General features: G+C 44.0%; 2 protein-coding genes across 3 annotated transcripts in view; one reads left to right on the top strand and one right to left on the bottom strand.

The window, feature by feature from the left end:
- The window catches only part of SLC4A11 (solute carrier family 4 member 11), a 228,856-nt gene that overhangs the window by 45,767 nt on the left and 160,719 nt on the right, over positions 1-22,370 (bottom strand). For both annotated transcript variants that reach the window (XM_077478039.1, XM_077478040.1), the window contains exons 9-11: positions 16,204-16,288; positions 11,577-11,702; positions 2,848-2,961 (exon numbers count right to left, since the gene is read on the bottom strand). In XM_077478039.1, coding sequence (XP_077334165.1) covers positions 2,848-2,961; positions 11,577-11,702; positions 16,204-16,288 — 325 coding nt within the window. The remainder of the gene's footprint in view (positions 1-2,847; positions 2,962-11,576; positions 11,703-16,203; positions 16,289-22,370) is intronic.
- Positions 4,001-8,496, top strand: LOC143974064 (uncharacterized). The gene is made up of 2 exons (XM_077475059.1): positions 4,001-4,006; positions 7,732-8,496. Exons 1-2 carry the CDS (start codon positions 4,001-4,003, stop codon positions 8,494-8,496), a joined length of 771 nt encoding a protein of 256 aa, XP_077331185.1.

The raw sequence follows: 22,370 nt of genomic DNA, 5'->3' as shown, positions 1-22,370 counted from the left end.
TTTACCTACCATATCTCTCATTCTTGCAGCCTTCCTCTTCTCCATGCAACTGGGGTACAGAAGCCGCTTTTCTTTGGCACTATGATGTCATCACCTACAATGCAGGACCAGCAGTCATGCATTGTAAGGGAGGACACCGGGGGGGGGGGGGGGGGGGTGGATTGCCCACAACCCAGGAGGAAGAGAACACTGGCTGCCGGGGGGAGTGAAAAATGTGTTAAATAAGGCTGCTTTTAAATGCTACCTTAGATTAAGATAAGCATTTAATAGTTGCAGAGGAGAAAGAAGGGGGTGTGTGGTAGATGGGGCAGCCCCACTGCAAGGGGGTGGTTTTATATTTTCTCGAGAGTGCAGCCTTAAAGCGGAGGTCCACCCTAAAGTGGACCTCCGCTCATCGGAACCCTCCCCCCCTCCGGCGCCACAATTGGCACCTTTCAGGGGGGAGGGGGGGGTGCAGATACCTGTACAGTACAGGTATTCTGCACCCACTTCCGGGATAGCTCTCTGCGGAAAGGGGCGTAGATTACGCCCCTTTCCGCAAGTGCCCCGCTGCCTGCTGGGAAACACACAGATCCCAGAGGCAGCGGGGACCATCCTTATTGCGCAGCGCGATTCGCGCATGCGCAGTAGGGAACTGGGAAATGAAGCCGAAAGGCTCCATTTCCTGATTCCCATACCCAAGATGGCGGCGGCAGCACCCGAGAGACGATCGAGAGATCGGCTTCGGGTACCGACATCGCGGGTGCGCTGGACAGGTAAGTGTCACTATTTTAAAAGTCAGCAGCTGCAGTATTTGTAGCTGCTGGCTTTTAAAAAAAAAAAAAAAACGCGGAGTCCCGGCGGACTCCCGCTTTAAAACAGGACTGTTGGCAATGTCAATCCAGAACAGAGAACACCTTTATCCCGCCAGTCTATCTGCCTGAATTCATCGAACAAATTCTGTTATTACGCTATCGCTTCCAATTCCATGCCTCGCTCTCAGAATGATTAGATGGAGCGGAGACGCAGCTGGCGCTGTGATCTCACAGGGACAGAGTTCTAATGAAATGCTCCGCAGACAGAGTAAACCTCTTCTACATAGATGAATCCATTCAGATTCAGCTCTGCGGTAGGAATTTAAATGCCCGTCAAGACAAAAAAAAAAAAAAAACACTTTTTAAAAAGTAAACCTGTCTTCAGGGAAACACGAGACGCCATTTGTTGACCAAGTTAAAAAATGTTAGTTGACGGTCTGTTATGCGGAGCTGTGTTAATACTTACTGAGTCACTGACCTGGCACACATATAAAGTCAAAAACTTTAATTTATAGTTGTTTCGAGGCAGTTGCGTTTAGAGACTTTTTTTTTCGAACCCCAAAAACATGCGTTTAGAGGCATTTCAAATGCCAAACGTGGTAACTCCTGTTTAGCTGCATTTCGTTTACGGGCGTTATTCATTTTTGGATTTTTTGAAAAAAAAAAATGTTATATATATATATATATATATATATATATATATATATATATACAGATTTTTTTCTAAAGCGGCTAAACGTGACCATATGCGGCTAAAAGGCGGTTTTTAGACTCCGGTTTCTAGCTGTCAAGTTAAAATCGTTCAGGAGAGGTTGAACAATGTCCTGCATGCATGAAACCTAAATCATTCAGGAGAAGTTGTAAAGCGTCCCGTGTACATTAAGCCTTAGAATTTACGTACGCCATAATCTGTACTCTGTAACAGACGGTATCAGACACTCTTCCCCCCCCCCCCATTCATCTGCAGTACAAGTCTTGTGATGAGAGGTGTGGCTGTTACTCAGCTCTGCCAGTATAGAGCACTGAACGGGAAGCAAGTAGCATTCCCACTTAGAGAATGTATGTAATGTATTTTAATGCATTTCTTAGCAAAAATCAGCAAAATAAAAAACTACAACTGAAATTTAGGGCAATAACCCCAAGTACGTGTTCACTGAAAATGCTGTTATTTCACCTTAAAGCAGACAAAAATTGAACCTCCGCTTTTCAGAACCCTCCCCCCCTCCGGTGTCGCATTTGTCACCTTTCAGTCGGGAAGTGAAGCGTTGCGGCACCGAGAATGGAGCGGCAGCACCCGAGAGATTGCTCGGCTTCGGCATCGCTGGACTCCAGGAAAGGTAAGTGTCCATTTATTTAAAGTCAGCAGCTGCAGTATTTGTAGCTGCTGGCTTTTATTTTTATTTATTTTTTTAAAAGTGATTGTAAAGCCCCTTTTTAAAAAAACAAAAAACAAAAGTTTTACACTTGCCTGTCCTGTGCAATGTTATTGTACAGAACAGCCACCTAACTCCTCTACTAGGGGCCCACCGTAGGCGCCCTCCACTCCCCTTCTTCTGTGTGCCCCATAGAAAGCCACATTTAATGGGGGGTACGATACCGAACCGCACTGCCTACGTCCATGGACATACACACACACACACAGCACAGAGCTGTCTTCTTACAGGATTTGATTGACAGCAGCCGGGGCCAGGGACAGCACTGGATCGATAAAGGACTCGGGTACAGTAAATATTAGGGGACGGGGTGGTGGGGAAATTAGTATTGGAAAGTTTTTGACCATATTGCTGAGAATTTGAACAATGTCCTGCATAGGTTTAAAACCACTTTAATCTGAATTTTAGCCAAATCGACTGAAAAGGACACAGACCTAGGTACCTGCACCTTGTATACATTAACATAACATTTATATGAAAGTTCACGTTTTCCTATTCCTTACTTGAAGGCCTACAAAATAAATACATGTGAATAACTATAAAGGCAGTAAGCCTTCTACAGATCTCAAGACCTACACCTTTCACATACTGGCCAAGCAGCTGGTTATCCGTATACATACCATTAATATATAATGCCAGGGGAGCCGTTGTCAATAGCACAACCAGAGGCTGTCCAGATAAGAGGGCGTAAAGAACACCCCCAATACACTGCCCCACAATGGTCTTCTGCACATCTGTAATGACAGTCAATGTTGTAAATGGCATTAAGGTCATCTTTTCCTGTATGCACAGTGTATATAAATCAACTGAACGTTTCCTGTGCATGTTCTGCGATCATGAACAATTCCCAAATACACATTTCATCGTGGAACAATTTTGCAACAGCAGCTTTAGTTATAAAATTGCATGCATCTCCCTGCACTCTCTGTCACCAATACTGTACTTAGGACAGGAATGTGTTCCAGTTAGGGACTACCCCTTAGAGTGTGCCTACTGTACTTGTGTACATTTAAAGTATATTGGTTACTCACAGACAGTCAATTTGTAGCGCAAGCCAACATTCATGAGAATACAGCCTATCCATTTCTTAGAGACCAGCGACCTCACCAAGAACGCAGCCTATCCATTTCCTAGAGACCAATGACATCACAGAGAATGCAGCCTATCTATTCTTAGACCCCTATCACACTGGGGGCGCTTTGCAGACGCTACAGTGCTAAAAATAGCGCCCTGCAAAGTGCCCCTGCAGGGCTTTCACACTGGACCGGTGCGCTGGCAGGACGCAAAAAAAAAAAAAAAAAGTCCTGCTAGCAGCATCTTTGGACCACTAATATACGCTGCTCCTTCACCGCTCCTACCCATCGAAATCAATGGGGCAGTGCGGCTATACCACCGGCATAGAGCTGCTTTAGCAGGGCTTTGTGGTGGGTTTAACCCTTTCTCAGCCGCTAGTGGGGGGGGGGGAAGCGACCCGCTAGCGGGCGAATAGCACCGGAATATTGTCTAAAGCACCGCTAAAAATAGCAGTGTTTTACCACCGACGCACCCACTGCCCCAGTGTGAAAGGGGCCATAGAGAGCAGTGACATCACCAAGAACGCAGCCTATCCATTTCCTAGGGACTGGTGAAAATCATCAAGAATGCAGCCTATCCATTTCCTAGAAACCAGTGACAATGAGAGAACGCAGCCTATCAATTTCAGTGACATCACTGAGAATGCAGCCTATCCATTTCCTATAGACCAGTGACATCACTGAGAATGTCCAAAGAAAGATGCGGGTAAGGTGCGGGGCACAGATTCTTGACCCATAATGAGAAATCATCAGAAATGCCCGATAGCTTTATTTTGTCAGCTCTTAAGAAAATGGGCGGCCCCTGAAAAACAGGGGCCACTCAAATAGGGTATTCTGCATGCAAACGAAAAAAAAAAAAGCCTCAAATGATTGTCTCAAGAGTCCAAAATCCTTTCATATCATTTACATAAGACTACAAAACAAATGATGTCCAATGTATTTTTTGGGCCAAAAATCCCCCTTCATTAGGACCTGGCCAATGTAGCAAAAAAATATTTATTGGGCTCAAATCAAAGGGCTCCTAGATATAAGTCTGTGTTAGGAGAAAGAAAAGATGCAATTGTACCTGCCTCTCAGCCATAGAGGAATGCGCATTTGCAAATCAATTCCTTCCTTGCCAGAGAGTTCTATCCAGTCTTTGCCTTGGGCCCAATGGATAACATTGGCTACAAAAACGCACTGGCTGTATACTTTGTTGTCGTGTTGTCACATGCGATAACCAATAAAGGAACCAGTAAAGCAGGGATATGCAATTAGCGGACCTCCAGCTGTTGCAAATCTACAAGTCCCATCATGCCTCTGCCTCTGGGTGTCATGCTTGTGGCTGTCGGAGTCTTGCTATGCCTCATGGGAATTGCAGTTCTGCAACAGCTGGAGGTCCGCCAATTGCATATCCCTGCAATAAAGGAACAAGTGTCCAATAAGATGCTTATTGGGAATTTGTTATTGTTTCATTATCATGATCAAGTAGCAGATCCATTACAACAAACCAATGACATCACTGAGAATGCAGCCTATCAATTCACTAGAGATGCATGACTACATCACTGAGAATGCAGCCTATCTATTCACTAGATGCCAGTGACATCACTGAGAATGCAGCCTATCCATCCATAGAGGCGGATGACATCACTGGGCGTGGAACCTGTTTTCTGCACCAGTGAGATCACCGAGAATGCAACCTACCCACTTAAGCCAATCGCATAATTTAGAATGTAGGCTGTCTATTATAAACCAGTGACACCACTGAGAATACAGCCTATTAAAAACACCAGAAACTAAAAAGATCACCAAGATTGCAGCTTATCTATTCACTAGAGACCAATGGCATCACTGAAAATGCAGCCTATCCATTTTCTAGAATCCAGTTCAAGCTATGCATACACTAGAGACACTTAGCCTCACTAAGAACTCCACACTATCCATTCACTAGAGGCCATTGACATCACCGATGATGCAGCCTATCCATTCGCTAGAGACCAGCACATTATTTTTCTGCGAAAGGCAAGCAATCTCATGAATAGTTGGAGGACCCATGCAATGGCTATGTTCTACTGCATGTAAGTAACCAATATTGGATTAGTTGAACGTTTTTTTTTGTTTTGTTTTTTTAAATGGATTGTACACTTTGGATACCAAGGTTTTGAAATGGGTAATGACAAGGATAATGAGATCATAACAGATCCATCAAACACAGAACATGACTTATTATAGGTCTGTACCATCCATTGAGAGATTATCATTTTCTCATTGTTTTAAATAAACATGGGATCTAGAGTGACGAGACAACAAAAAGACACAGCCAACACACATTACTGTACAATGTATTCGGAGACATAGCAATGTTTAATGTACATAAAGAGGATCTGTCGGTTCTGAGGCATCTTTATCCATCAGTTTTTACGAATTCTAGGATGGGTTACCAAAAATGGAAAGCCTACTTCCTACAGAAATATCAATGGTTTGTTAAACTCTCATCTTACAGAAGAGCTCTTAATACAGCTTACTGGCCAGGTCCCCATTGGTCTCCATTATCTGTTGGAGGGCATAAATGAACCAATGTAAGGCAGAGAAGGAAAGAGTAGGAACCAGCTTAATATCTGTAGCAGGGGCCAATGGAGAAAGAAGATATTTCAAAAGTGACAGGTCCTCTTTAAAGAAGAAGAATTTTTTTTTTTTTTTTTTTTTTACTAATGTCTCATATGGGGCAAATTTCATGTAGCACTTTGCCCTACGTTGTTAGGTGCTAGCATCTAGCCATCTATGACCTGCACCACCTCCTCCTGCCTCAGCCAACTTAACAGCTAGGAAAAAGATGGACGCTTAATGACGGCAGCTTGACCCCATTCTGACCACTTTCTCTAGAAAAATAACGGCAAGTGTAATACGGGGGTGGGGATCGTGACAGCATCTGCACTCTTTTTGCCAATGATTGCAAGGGAAAATGCTCAGAGCAGAAACAAGCTGCTGATAAGAAGTGTCTGTCTACTTCCTAGCAGTTATTGGGTCGGCCGACGTAGGAGGGGAGGGAGCGCAGCTCAGACCTCACAGCTAGAGCATGGAAGCAACTAGCAACATGGAGCAAAGTACTACATATACTCCGTCCCATAGTAGACAAAATAGGAAACATTTATTATTTTTTTATATAAATAATAGATCTTTAAAACGGAGTATCTTAGAACCCCTACCATTCAAGACCTAGACTTAAGTTTGGCAAAAGATGGTAAAAATGTGACAACCAGATTGGAACTATTTTTTTAGTGCAGGTTAAAAAAATAAAAAATAAATAAATGAAGAATTAGATTGGTTGCCATGGATATCACTTCTATTGTTCCCATCCTCCGGATTCGTAAATGAGACCCTTTGATTTAAAAGGAGTTAACCCGAGAGACTGCTATGCAGTTTCTAAGCCAATTCCAATCCCTGAGGGTTGAAGAATTTTAATGTCTAGAAGAAATGATAATTTAGCAATGTACTGTGCCCCATAATGCAGTCACATGGCTGGGAATTCAATTCACAAAATAATCACTTCTATAGACTCTAGAAGGAAGATATAAACTATGAATAAAATTGCTTAAATCAGCTCTACAGTATTGGTATATGGAATTAGATAGCAACCTCGGGTCTTTATTCCAAAAGTCGACCCTTGAGTGTTTGAAGAACACAAGAAAGAGTTCAACTGCCGGAACAATTAAGGAACATAATAATGATGTCCTTCACCAGAGGGAGTATAAAGGGCAATTACACTTAAAAAATGAAAATTGTTCCCTGCTTCCAACCTACAGTATTTGTGATGTTGGGAGCATCTAAAAATACTTTTTATAGTGTGTATGCAATACATGCCAGATACTTGTGTTAATACATTGCATATAATAGATGAACTACACAATATAGGAAAAACATTTGTGGACACCTGACCATCACACCTACATATATGGTCAAAAGTAGATGGACACTCCTCCAAATGATTAAGTTCATGCGTTTCCCATTATAAGCATAAAGGACAACTGTGTACTAACATCTTGTGTTATCAACTTGGGAAGTCTCTTCCAGTGTGCCCCAGGTGTGAAAACCCATCTCCACAAAGATATGGTTTGGTGGCCTGCATAGAACCATGACCTCCAGCTTATTGAACATCCATGAGATGTAGACTGCAAGCCAGTTCTTACCTGGCCGCACAAATACCCTTTTAGCTGAATGAACACGTATTCACACACCCCCCCTTCAAAATCCTATTAAAAGGTCTCTCCAGAAGGGTGGAGGCTGTTGTAACTGCAAAGGCCAGCTCCATAAAAGACATGGTTTGGTGGCCTGCACTGCGCCATAGCCGCAACCCTATTGAACAACCATGGGATGTAGATTGCAAGCCATTTCTTTACTGACTTCACAAATTCTCTTTTGGCTGAATGAACACAAATTCCCACAAACAAGATTAGCCGAACTGAATCTAAGATTAGCCGAACTGAATCTAAGATTAGCCGAACTGAATCTAAGATTAGACGAACTAAATCTAAGATTAGACGAACTAAATCTAAGATTAGACGAACTAAATCTAAGATTAGACGAACTAAATCTAAGATTAGACGAACTAAATCTAAGATTAGCCGAACTAAATCTAAGATTAGCCAAACTGAATCTAAGATTAGCCAAACTGAATCTAAGATTAGCCAAACTGAATCTAAGATTAGCCAAACTGAATCTAAGATTAGCCAAACTGAATCTAAGATTAGCCAAACTGAATCTAAGATTAGCCAAACTGAATCTAAGATTAGCCAAACTGAATCTAAGATTAGCCAAACTGAATCTAAGATTAGCCAAACTGAATCTAAGATTAGCCAAACTGAATCTAAGATTAGCCAAACTGAATCTAAGATTAGCCAAACTGAATCTAAGATTAGCCAAACTGAATCTAAGATTAGCCAAACTGAATCTAAGATTAGCCAAACTGAATCTAAGATTAGCCAAACTGAATCTAAGATTAGCCAAACTGAATCTAAGATTAGCCAAACTGAATCTAAGATTAGCCAAACTGAATCTAAGATTAGCCAAACTGAATCTAAGATTAGCCAAACTGAATCTAAGATTAGCCAAACTGAATCTAAGATTAGCCAAACTGAATCTAAGATTAGCCAAACTGAATCCAAGATTAGCCAAACTGAATCTAAGATTAGCCAAACTGAATTAATTCTCTCTTGAGAAGAGGAGATTAAGTGGGAATATGATCAATATCTATAAATACATAAGTGAATTGGTTCATATAGTGAACCTGGTGTAGAGGTATTCACTTTAAAAGGAGAAGTTTACCTTTCATAGCATATTACACCGATATTCAGGGTGTAACATGTTATGAAAGACTGACCCCCGCTCTGACACCTAACGGGGATGTTCTTCCCCACGTCTGCTGTCAACATTTTTTTTTACAGAAACGCGCCCGTGATTCCACCAGCCCGGCCACGTCACTCATTCACAGTGTTCTGGGAATGGAAAACCACAAACCCCGTTTGTAGTTCTCAATGAACTAGAATGGTGCTGTGGTAGCTCATTGATACTTCCTGTCATAGTGTATCGGTTTTCCCGTTCAAGGTAGGCATATACACTGACAGGGCTGCATGTGTACTGAATGACATCAGCCATCTACTGATCGCTGGTTCAATGCTTTACAGGCTCCGGCAACAAAAAATAACCTGAAAAAAAAAATATTTTTTGTAAAAAAATCCTATCCTATAAGGGGTTTGTAAAGGTAAAAAACAAAAAAAACAAAAAAAAAACATATCTATACTTGCCTCCTCTTTTCAGGTTCCCCGCCGGTGCTTCTGGCCCTTCCTCTGTCCAGTGCCCCCATGGGAAGCAGCTTCCCACAGGGTGCACTCATGTGTGCTCACACCCGAGTCCCTCTGCCGTGTCCACTGACACAGAGGGACTCGGCCCTACCCCCCACTCTGTCGTCACTGGCTTTGATTGACAGCACTGGGAGCTAATGGCTCCCAGTGCCCCAGCAAAGCCAGCGAGACCCGGAAGTGAGGGGAGAAACGATCTGCCAACGTGCATGGCGCTGGATCAAAAGGGGTCTCAGTTAAGTAAACGTGGGGCTGAGGGGGATGCCGACACCTAAACATTTTTTACCTTAATGCAGGGAATGCATTAAAGGTAAAAAATGTTTAGACTTTACAACCACTTTAAGGTCACCACAGAGGACAAGGGGCACCCTTTACGTCTGGAGGAAAAGACATTTAACCTCCAAAACAGGGAAAGACTTCTTCATAGTAAGAGCTGTAAAAATGTGGAATAGAGCTCAAGAACTAGTTGTGGCCGGCTCCCTAGATTGTTTCAAAAAGGCCTGGATTGTTTCCTGAATGCACAGAATATAACTGCATACTAACATTTATAGGTAAAGTTGATCCAGTGAATGTCTGACTGCCTCTTGGAGGATCAGGAAGGATTTTTTTTCCCTCTGTTGGGACAAATTGGAACATGCATTCAACTGTGGGTATAGGAGTATGTATATAGAGGTGTTATATTCGTGTGTTTCGTATTTTTTTCCCCTCTGTGTGGTAAACTGCATGGACTTGTGTCTTTTTTCAACCAGACTATGCAACATTCTCCAGAATCCTATAAAAAGCCTTTCCAAAATAGAAGAGTCTGTTCTAGCCGCAAAGGAAGGTCAACTCTATAATAAAACCCATGCTTAGGAATGGGATGTCCAACAAGCTCGTATAGGTGTGATGGTCAGGAGTCTACAAGCTTTTGCCCATATGCAGTATATTCCCCAGTTGATTAGCAGACGGATGCTGGTCTACACATGCTGGTTTCTGACCACATGGCCATCTGCCAAGAGTTGCCTGGAAGGTGGCAACATCATTTTAGCCATTCCCACAAAAACTGGTGGCAACCAATTTAGAAGTTAGCATGCATTCTAATCCAACAAGAAAAGCTAAAACTTGCAGAATCTGGTGCAGCTGTGCATGGTAGCCAATCCGCTTTTAGCTTCAGATTGTTCAATTAAGATTTGGCAATAAAACCTGGAAGAGGATTGGTTTTTATGCAGAGCTGCACCAGATTTTGCACCGTCCAGCTTTAGTAAATAACCCCCAATGTGTCCATGAAAATTAATGTGTCTAAAATATATATCAATTACACCTAGCTTCTATATCGAATTATAATCTGTTATTTTTGCCAAATTAAGCATACACTACATGGACATAGTTTGTGGACACCTGACCATTACATCTCAATGTGCTTCTTGGACAATTCCAAAACAATGGGCATTAAAATTGCATTGACCCTTGTTTAGGACTTCACTCTTTTGGGAAGGATTTCCACAAACTCATCAAACCATGTCTTTATGGACTTGGCACAGGGGCACAGTTATTCTACATCAGAAAAGCGCCTTGGCGAAAAAAAAAAAAAAGGACAAAAATTACTTTGTACGCAATACCCTTAATTGGAAACGCCTAAACTTAATTTTGAACAAACATTTTGGGCCAGTTGTCCACAAGCATTTGACCATATAGTGTATATCTCCTGGCTCCTTAAAATTGCCTGCTAGCTCCTATTTCACTGTCACCTGGAGTCTTTATTAAAATTTGTCCACTACTGATTATAATAATTGATCAATTGTGACTGATAATGTAGGAACACGAATATGAATGATGGATGGTGATGCACATTTTCCCGCCAGAATCCCATGCCACCCCTTTTGTCCCAGAAAGAAAAGTTGAAAGCTGATCCCTCAAGCATTAGGGAATGGAGGGTTCCAGGACTCCTTAATGATGGAGGGATCTGCACTGTTGGGGAAGAAGCAGCAGTGAGACTCACTCAACAACCTCAAGACCCGTGGCCAAGCAAACGCTCATCTTTCACATTTACAGAACCAAATACCGCTTCCTCTGCTTGCCTGGATTCGGAGACACATTTTTCACAGCATGGATGGTTCTTGCAATATGGTCTCGGTGGCTAGGGAACACCTTAAATAACAGCTAACAAACTCTACAGCAATTTTGAACAAGGTTCTCGAATTGTAGTCAACCTCAACAATGGTGAAGATACGCTATCCGCTACATGGACTAGAAGTGGAGCTGCTCAGAATCCAGGCAAGAAGCCAGCCGTAGGTTTTTTTTTGTGTGTGGGTTTTGGCCAGAGAGGTTAGCTCAGCCACTTGTCTCACTGGCGGATAAGTAAGTAGCGCTGCCGCCTTACGCCACTGCTCTGCTACCCACCTGGTTATCCTCTTCCAAGTTGATAGTTGCAAAACAAATGATCTTCAAAGAAAATCTTACCAATCACCCCTTTAGTGTTTTCATCATTCAAAGAGCCAAAGGCGATTGAGGGCAGCAGGCATGCAAAGTACAAGAAAATCATAGTTGTGATGTACTTTCCGATGGCCTTGTTATTGCCGAGAATACCTGCCGGGAAGAAGAGATTAATATCGAGTGTGGTTACTGGGTCAAACAAGAATCATTGCTTCTTAGGCATTGTGTAAAAGTTCTGTCTCGGAGCTGGTACCACACAATGTCTATTTACCCTGGTCTGCAGACAGGCCTATGTGCCATTTTGATTCCAGTTTCACTTGGCTACGAGAGATTTGATTTTTATGACTTTAGAGGCAAGACTCACCAACCTACAATTCCCTTCTCCAGTTTCAGCTGTTTCTAGTCAAAGAAAGGCTCTCACTGGACAGAGGTATGGTGAATCGGTGAGGATCATTACTTCAATCATGAAGGTTTGGCCTTAATAGCATAGTGAAATCAGGTTTAGAGGGCACCAAGAAGACGCACCTCTGGCAGAATTTTCTTAGGCAAGGTTTACAAAGGCTGACAGATTCATTTTAAAGTTTAGTCAGTACATAGTACATTTCATGTATTACTGGTTACTTATAAATGTACATCTTGCTTAATTGATGGCACTACACAATACACATTTACACATGTCTACCAGAAAGTATGTCCCCTTCTCTTTCTAATTTCACTTGGTTACTAAAGGTTGTATTTTCAGTTTTTTATTTGGACCTGATCGGACCTTGTAGTCTCCTCTATGAGAGCGGCGGAGGTCAGCGGACTCCCGCCGCCATCTGATCCTGCCCGAAAATCCAGATGGATGGGGGTCATATTTTACATCCGTCTGGCGGATTTGATGAAAATGGACAGGCGGTCCATTTCCACCTGATTTTCCCCATAAAGAAGAGCAGGACTGTGTCCTTGTCCTCTCTGCACAGAGGAGCAGACAGGACCAGTCATCTGCCTGGTCAGCGGATTGATCCCCCCCCCCCCCACTGAGCAACTGGAATCCGCAAGCCGGCGCCCCCGTGTGAAAGGGGTGTCCAGGAAGGTCCTCATGCTTCTCATGCGCCTCCTGGGGTGCACACACGGAAGGGTCTGTGATGGACATGTTGCTCTGGCGCATCACGGATCTGTGTAAAGGGTCGATGACACAAGAGCATAGCCACTGCCTGGTCGTCAATCTGCTATAGGCTGGACAGGAACTGGTTAAAGAACTGAGCTGTAGATCAACATCAATCTATAGTAAAGGGGTTGGTTTCAGATCCAGTTTGTCAAAATGTCTGGTACTAGGGCTGCTGATACTCTAAACCAGGGGTAGGAAAACTGGGGCCCTCCCCAGCTGTTGCAGAACTACAAGTCCCATCATGCCTCTGGGAGTAATTGTAACTGCCAGCCTTGCAATGCCTCATGGGAAATGTAGTTCAACGACAGGTGGAGAGCCCCAGGTTACCTACCCCAGCAAAATGTTTCACGTATGATCGAGTCCAGGTAGGTGCCTCCGTGCGACAAGGATTTTACAGGCAAATGCTAAAGTCACCTCCCTACCTCCACCAAAATGGTCAGAAGCCAATTAGCCTACCAGTATGGAGCATTTCATTTTTAGGTACCAAAAAAAAAAAAAAGGCCATAGGGGCCTCCTACACTTCCCTATAGCAAAAAAAAAAAATGATTTCCAAACGGGCACCGCTGATACTACTACAGCCTGCTTTAGCATTACAAAATAAGTAATAACGTTTTCAGAGCCGACAAACTCACTGCCGCTAATCTTGTAAAAATTACATTTGTCAGAAAGGAGTTTGCCAGGGGTGACCCGGGTAAACAACAAGCACAGAGCAGCGTTTTGTCAGGTCGCGGGCTCCATGGCACATCCATCACTTAATGGCAGCCGGTCTCAAAGGGCAGAGCTGTAGAAGATGCTGAAAGCTTCTCGGGGAAATAAAAGAGCACAGCTCATTGTACCACTTATCTGGGGATTTAAAGGGCTGGGGATGAATGGTGCCATTATCCAGTAAATGGATACAGGTACAGAGAAAACTGTGTGCCAGCTTATTATAGACATTCTCTCTGCCTTTACAGCAGTGTGACCCATTTCTTATACACACAGCGCTAGACAATTTGACAGACACGGGAAAAAACTGGGTCAATTTGTTGTATGCACCGGGTGGCTACAGTTTGTTCATTTGTCCGCCAGACCCACAGTTAAAAGGGATTTTCTATACTAAATAGGATTTACCTACATTCCCCTCCCAGCTACCTTCTTTTACAGGTCATATTACAATATACATCGATCAGCCATAACTTATTCACCGCTGAAAGGTAAAGTGAATAGCACCGATTATTGCAATGATTTCTAAAAGCTGGTGGGCAGAGGTGCACTGGCCCAGTTTTGAGGGTCAGGGAACCTTAATACTGCTGTGCTCGGGCAGCGTTCTGAGCCTTGTCTCACTGAAGTGGGCTGTCAGGGCATCTGGACGCTCAGCTGTTGGCCAATTGCCAGCTCTCCTCTCTTTCCACAGTTACTCAGCTGTTGATGATCCTGCTCGTCAGTCCTGCCTACTTAGGCCGTCCAGTCCAGAGGGTCTATGCCTTCGCCTTGGTCAATATCACAGAAATTATCTCCTGCGATCCTGTTCAAGACTTGCTTTGCAAACATTGCTTCTGGCTCCAGATCCTGTTGGCTGTTCCACTACATTGATCCCTGACTTCTGGCTTGGCTGACTATCCGTTCCGGTTACTGAACTTTGGCAATGTTTTGACTAGGTTTGTTCTTTTTACTTTTATTATTAAACAAGTGTAATTTAACTGTACTTCTGTCTCGGTCTGATTTCATGGTTTCTGACACTGTCCTCACGGTACCCAAATAAACTGATTTGCAGCGAAAGTGGCAGCTTACCAGCAGCTCGCCCCCACCCCCCGCTCAAGCCAATCCCCGTTGAGCTCAGCCGATTACTAATCGGCCGGCTCTGGAACCGTGCGGGTCGCTGGTCAAGTGTGCGGTAACATCATGGTGCCTTTTCAACAAATTTGAAAGCATCTGCAAGGAGGGGGCATGGAAGAGAGAGGAGGACCAAAGCCTGCAGGCAACTATAGGTTAGTGTGCGACATAGTCACTCACTCTATTGGGAGTCACAGATGAAAGGGGCAAGGGAGTCCCTAAAGTAAGGAGGTGGGGGGCACCGATATAAAGGTCCCCCCTTATATCAGTGCCCACACTACCCTATTACATCAGTGAACACCTTTACCTTTGCAGACACTGGTATAAAGTTGAAACTCTGCAAGCCCGGATGTAAAAGGCGAATGTTGTGGACTCAGGTTTAAAGGGGAAATCTGGTGTAAGAGATTCTCTGGTCAACAAACTCCCCTTACAGATTTTGCAAAGCTCCCCTATTACATCAGAGTTAGCAGAGGTACAGTGCAAGGGGAACAGTGCGGCCTTTGGAGGTAAGGAGGAACTCTTCAAATTCTGCTGTAAAGGGGTGGGGGGGGGGGCTTTGTGACCAGAGAACCTCTTACAGCGTTCCCCCTTCGCATCAGGGTCCGCAGAGTGCGTTCCCCTTTGCATCAGGGTGCACTCTATGGAGCGTCGGATGTCAGCAGTGAAATGTCCACCGACATCCGACTCGCTCCAAAAAAGTGTGACGGAGGAAAAACCTACTTTTCCATCCATCTGGGGATCGGATGACGACGAACTCTGTGGTCTGTCCTCATCCGATCCCCATAGGGGAGAGCGGCATTTTGACAGGTCTGTCCCTGCACAGTGCGCAGAGATGGACCCTGTCATCTTCCTGCTCAGCGGGGATCAACAGAGAGATCCCCCGCTGAGTAGAGTGGGTTCCGTACACGGACACATCCGTGTAAAGGAGCCCATACACTGTAGCTGGTTTATCCTGTTCTCTCAGCAGTCAGACAGTAAAGTCATCAATTGCATATCCCAACATATAATAAGGCATGGAGGTAGCATGTAAAAAAAGGTATGTAAACACTCACAATGAACTTCCTAGATTTGCACCCTCTGAACTGTAAAATATACCCTATAACCATTTTGCTATTCCGGTTTGCAAGTACCAAAAAAACAGAACCTGCTGTTAGCCATCTTGTGAGCTAATAACTTCCTGTGCTGACCGTCAACCTAGGGCAGGACTATAGAACACCTTCCTCTCGCCCCATCTCCATAACCTAGAGAAACCTCTCTCAACCTTTTAACCCTAGAGGAACCCTTACTAAAACCAATTTATCAGGGGTTAATAGGAAAAATGCCCCTTATACTGGTGGCCAATAGGAAGAATGTCCCATTTAAAAAGTGGTGCTCAGAATGCCACCCTTAAAGACAGCTAAAAAGATATTTGGTGTCATGCTGTTGGCTTTGCTAAGTGATGCCAAACCTTGAACTCTGTAGGCACCATCAAAAAGGTGGTTCATCAGCCACAGCTCAAGGAACCCCTAGCAACCTCTGGAGGAACCCTGGTTGAGAATGGCTGGAACCCTGGTTGAGAATGGCTGACCTAGATGAAGGTACCCTGTAGCCCTGCCCTAGATTGACAGTCCCGCTCCTCCACAGATATGGAGGACCATGTGAGCACAAAGCAAGGGGTACATTTGTCACATAACACAGAAGAGGGTATCTTACCGTCGGTGAAGTCCAAAGGGTAGACTGGAAGCCTACGTGTAATGTCATCGAATATTCCCTTTCCCACATTGAGGAAGTCCTGCAGCTGTGGGGAGGAAGGAAATGTCAGAGTCAAGCTGTGGCTGGACCACGAAGCACAGGCATAGATATGGGGGGTGGGGGGGGGGGTCACATGTCAGTGGTGAAGCCTGGTTAGCATTACAGATGTTCTGATATGACAGCGGACACGGGGGGGGGGGGGAGGAGCCAAGTCTCTGCATTGCGGGCACATGCCCAAGCCAGATGTTTCTGATCAGTGACAGGTCTTGGTGAGCGGTATGTGGCAACCCAGCTGCAGATGACTGCTATACAGACAAACTAACAACCTACACAATATCCAAAAATTAGGACACATTTTCCAATGGGGAGTAGTTTTTTTTGTTTTTCCATATTAATCTTTTAGCGGCCTGAGCCTGGAGTTAGGCTGTAGAGATGAACTTTATCGCACAATTGGATCCACTTGTTTGCTTAAAGCCCAGTTGAACCACCAATTAAAATTCGCTAAATACATTCAAAATGCATCAAAACAAAAAAGCGTTCACTATCTGTTTTTTTAAAGCTGCATTCAACTACGAAATTCCAACTTGGACTAATGTTAAAGTTTTACTAAACCCTAGGACCCTGCATTCACTATATCTGATCTCCCACAGTACAGAACATGGAAAAACTATTATTTTGGTAAATATAAACTGCTAAAATACTAGTCATGTGACTTCTACCAGTTTATGGTTAAAGCTTGTAAGAGGAGATTTCATTCTCCTCTGATTGCCCTATGAGGTTGCATGACCTGACTTTGACTCTCTGTCTGGACAGTGCTGATTGGCCCTGTGCGGATCATGAACTTATCCTTTAAGCAGCCACTGCCTGAGTAAAAAAAAAAAAAAACAAACAAAAAAAAAAAAACACATGTCCCCTGCCAGCATGCTGCAGAGTAGGAACTTTTCCATATGTGGATAAGCAATGGTCTTCATAGGTCTGACAGGACCCCTCCTGAGTCGAAGTCGGAGCTCTCCAATAAAAAAAACTCACTGTTGATTGGAAAGTTCTGGCAAGGGGGGGGGGGGGGGGTGCATCAGATCTCTGTACAAGAGACTACTGCTTCCCCACTAGTATAAGAATCTCACTCTACAGCTGCTGGCAGAGGACAGGCTTTCCTATTTTTGGCTGTGGCTGCTTTTGAAAAGGAAAAATAAATAAATAAATAAATGAAACTTGTTTTGATGCACCTAGAATGTATTTAGCAGATTTAAAACTGCATAAACCACACTGGATTAATTTTTTTGCCTTTAAGTGGAACTTAATGCCCTGGGAAGGCTGCTGGACCATTTACAAAGTGCAACGTGGCATGAACATGCACAGTGGGAAGCCGCCTGTGACGCCGCAAAAGCGTCAAAGGCAGCTACACTTAGCAAACATGCAGGCACCAGGGACTCAAACATTGGTGAAGAACCGGACCGGGTGAGGGCAGCTCTGGATACTTAGACAGGTAAGTGTCCTTTTTGCAAACGTCAGCAGTTACAGTATTTTTTTTTTTTTTTTTTTTAGGACTAAAGACCCTCTCTATGTAAATTATATTCTAAAGATATAAAACACACACACACACACGCGTATACATTCACACGCACACAGCACTGTGCAAAAGTTGTAGGCACTCTAGGAAAAAATGCTAGCCAAAGTGCGGCTACTTTTAAAAATACCAAATTAAATATTATCTATCAATTAACAACCTACAAAGCGCATGAGGTATGTTCACACTTTGTCTTCAGGATGGCATCAATTCTTCCAGGTATATTTGCATATAGCTGCAGGATTTTGCAGGCTTATGGTCCAGTGCATGATGAACCAATTAGGGCCAATTCACACTATGTGCAGTGACAGATGTTTAACTGCATGGTAAACCGCCTGTCACCGCAGGAACACACCGGGAACAAGTGTCCCATTCACACTGGAACAGCCTAGCTCTGTACTGCAATAAAATGCAGACGTGCTGCATTTTATCGCAGTGCACCGGCCTGAGTTGCACTGCAATGTCAAGCAGCGCAGCATCCGACATTAAAGTACGTGAAGTGTATGTTTTGAACACTTTAAATAAAGCTGGTAAAAAATAAAAATCATGCACCACACTGGTCCCTAGCCAGCCGGCAATGCAGAGAGGCCTAAATGCTAATAATCAGCAAAAGGGGAAGTCCACCCTACCACTGACATCCACGATATAAGCCTAACCTATCTAGCCCTATAAAGAAGAAATCAGTACACATACCTTTATTGAAGCCGATTCGGCCTCCAGCAGCAGAAGCTCTGCAGAGGACACAGCCAACAACAGCTGTGAAATGAACAGGAAGGGATATCACCCATAGACTTACTATGGGGCTTCCATTGTCAGCTGTGTCCTTTACACCCACCTCCACAATGAAGCCGCGGCTGACAGCTTAGCATGGGATCGAGTCAAAACTGCTTTAAAAAAAAAAAAGGTATGTATACGGATTTAGTCTTTATAGTGTTAGATCATGGAGGTCTGTAGATTTAGAGATTTTAGTGTTAGGGTGGATTTATCCTTTAGAATCAAACAGGATCAGCTGTATAGGAGGAATGAAAGTGAGGAAAAGCCATGCTCTGCTACAAGCTGAGGTTGCTGAAGGCAGTTCAAGGTCAAAAATCAAAAATGTAAAACAAATCCATCTAAATCAAAGCAATGGAAAGATGGAGCGTAAGACACAGGGTGGTCTTACTGAATCAACGGGATCTCTCAGAGGCAGAAATGTCAATGAAGACAGGTGTTCTCAGAGGCGTTGTCCAAATCCTTTGCCGAAGCACAAAAACTGGCAACACTGAGGAATGAAAAGGGGCCATTTAGCCAAGGAAACTTAGTGCAGCAGTTAAAAGACAGATCCTGCACACTTCCCTTTTTAATTGGAAGATGTCTAGTTGCACCAACCGATCAGATTTGACAGAAACCAGTGGGGACCCAAGGTACAACCATCTACAGTAGGGAGAAGTCTTCCATAAAGAGCACTTCTATGAAGTGGTCTTCATGGAAGATGTAGCTGCTAAAAAGCCTTACCTTTGACATGGAACAGAAACTGGTGGGTATAAAAACAGTAACAGGTGGTCTGGAATGATGAACCGAAACCTGGAATATCTGGCTGTCACTGAAGGTAGTCAGGCCGAAGGCCTCTAGCCTGGTACAAGGATGAGTGTCTACAGGCAAAAGTGAAGCATGGAGGAAGTTCCTTGCAGGTTTAGGTCTACTCTTCTGCACTCGTAGTTGTGAATTTGGTCAGAATTAATGGTCTCCTTAATGTTGAAAAGTACAGGCAGTGGGCAGCACTACGGTCGCTGGTTTAAATCTAAACCATGGCACTACCTGCCTGGGGTTTGCATGTCCTTCCTGCGTGGGTTTCCTCCAGGTACTCTAGAGTTGCCACCTCATCCCTTTAAACCTGAACACATATGAATTACACAGGTTCTGAGGCCATTTTAATGCAGATAAGGCATCAAGTGAGTTTGATACCACCTTAATCAGCCACAGAACCTGTGTAATTAATATGTGTTTGGGTTTAAAGTCATAAGATGGCAGCCCTAGGGTACTCCAGTTTTCTCCCACACTCCAAAAGGCATGCTGGTAGGTTAATTGGCTTCTGTCTGAATTGGCCCTAGTATGCGTATGTATAAATGGGAGTTAAGAACCTTAGATTGTAAGCTTTCTTAACAGGTAGATACCATCAGGGAGGCATCCGACCAGTTCCAAATTGTCCAGCAGGGCAATGACCCCAAGCACACAGTCAAAGTCATAAAGAACGATCTTTAGTGTAAAGAAGAACATGGAGTCCTGGAAGAGTTGGTATGGCCCCCACAGAGCCCTGGTCTCAGTGTCAGAGTCTTTCTGGTACTAAGGAACATCTGTGGTCAGTACTCCGAGATATTTTTTAAAGTCCCTCAAATTTTGCAAATGTACCTAGTCGAAGTGATGCAGCTTAAAGTGCAAAGGGTGGACACACCAAATATTGATTTAATTTTTAAAAAATTCCATTTATTGGTTGTAGGTTAATCGATACAGAGGGAAAGCATCCTTAGCTAAAAAGGAGATGCATTTGGTTTCATGATATATCTACACACGCACACTTGGACAGCATGTTTCTGGGTATGCCATAACACATGCAGCATGAAATGAATGATTACATCACATTAAACATCAACATCATTTGGCCATGATGACATTTCAGACAATGATGTCACTAGTTTCTGTACCAGCAGAAGCAGTTAGCGCAATGAAACGGGTAAGAGCTTGGGACAGAATAAGGTGTTGTGTAGCATTGCACGGCTCGTCCATCACTAGCGCTGAGGGCTGGCTGGTCTGTACAAAACAGGAAGTAAATATATTCTGTATTATCTACAATCATCGTTGGAGACTTCCTTCCTACAGCACGGCTCGCCAAGTGCAGCAGAGGAACTGGCAGGTTATAACAAGACTTACTGACGCTTCCCAAGGGCGATGAACGATCCAATCACATCTGGCTGTGAGTCAGTCGTTGATACAGAACATTTCAGGTTCAACAGTATTAGGAGAGGTTGCTGGAGAGCTGCCCTTATTTTATTAGGTGTTGGGGAAACAAACTGGCTTACATGTAAAACTGATCACTTGCTTTAGCATGTTAACGTTATTTCTAAAGTCATTTTCAACATTTTTATATCTGTAGCTTTTATTAAAATAATCCCTGACATAGGAGGCCCTTTTTCAGGCCCTTCCTGTTATGGGGTGACAATGTTCTGTCCCTGTCTCCCAAATGTGCATCCAAGTTGTCACTCAGGCTTCGGATTGAGACTACCAAGTGGGAATTTTTGGTATTGCGCACCCCTGAACCCTTGCACGCCGCGCAACCCCTGAAACCCTTGCACGTCGCCCAACCCCTCCCCTGAACCGAACCCTTGCACGTCGCGCAACCCCCTGAAACCCTTGCACGTCGCCCAACCCCCCCCTGAACCGAACCCTTGCACGTCGCCCAACCCCCCCCTGAACCGAACCCTTGCACGTCGCCCAACCCCCCCCTGAACCGAACCCTTGCACGTCGCGCAACCCCCTGAAACCCTTGCACGTTGCGCAACCCCCTGAAACCCTTGCACATAGCACACTACTGAACCCTGCATTCTGTACATAGCGCAATCTTGAACTGTGCACTCCGTAAGCAGTGCACTCCTGAACTCTAATGAAACCAGCCGTTTGAGGGCAACCATATTGCTGATGCAGCCCACAATAAAATTTAGTTTGACACCCCTGGTCTAGCCTATCCCCCTGCCATCATTCTCCCCTTAGTGAGAATGACAATTTTCCTTCTGCTGCTTTTCTAGGATACGGATGTCAGATACGTCAGAAGGCAACAACTTCCATTCATGTAAGCAGAATAGAAGATTTCAGAGTTCTGGAGCCACGACTGAGGGGCGGGGGGCAACTGCAGGAACCAAGAAGCAATAGCTGGCTCCCAGTGGCAGCGTGGAACACGACCTGGAGTAGGAGAGCTGGGTGCTAGAATTGGACAACACTGGATCCCTTGGACTTGTAAATATATTATTGCAACATAAAGAGAACACCAAAAGGCAAGTGTGTGGGATTGATGGTATTTAAAGGGAGGCTGAAGTTCCACTTTAACTCCTGAAAACGCTATTAGTGGTTTCTGGCTTCACTACTTTGAGTAACCCAGAACTAAAAAGGTAGCAAGTGGAAGCCAGAACTGATATCCACACTTGTTCCAGATCCAGGATTCTGAGAGTTCATCTGTATTACAGTCAGACAAGTAGCATTCTAATTTTCAGAAGTTAGATCAGCAGTGTATATTTGAATCCAAACCCTTTTCAGCTTTGGCTAGCAGAGAGAATTGTTAAAACTCCCATATGTTTTTTTGTGTGCGTCTCATGGGGGGGGTTTGACTTCACTTCCTGTCTCAAAGCCACAACAGGAAGTGCTACAGGTTACTGTGCTTTACAACTTCTCTTTCCAAAGTGTTACTAAATAAGCTTAATAGAACCACATTATACCAGTATAGACCTGCAGAATGATAAATGGAATATATATCGGAATGTGGAAGTCTATTGCTGAATGCACCCCCAGTTTCTACTATGCGGCTGCATCAGTA

The sequence above is a fragment of the Lithobates pipiens genome, unplaced genomic scaffold, assembly GCF_037356315.1.
Source record: "Lithobates pipiens isolate NorthernLeopardFrog02 unplaced genomic scaffold, aLitPip1_a1.2 Scaffold_13, whole genome shotgun sequence".
Taxonomy (NCBI): domain Eukaryota; kingdom Metazoa; phylum Chordata; class Amphibia; order Anura; family Ranidae; genus Lithobates; species Lithobates pipiens.
The sequence above is the reverse complement of the archived record's forward strand: the minus strand, read 5'-3'. Positions and strand labels throughout refer to the sequence as shown.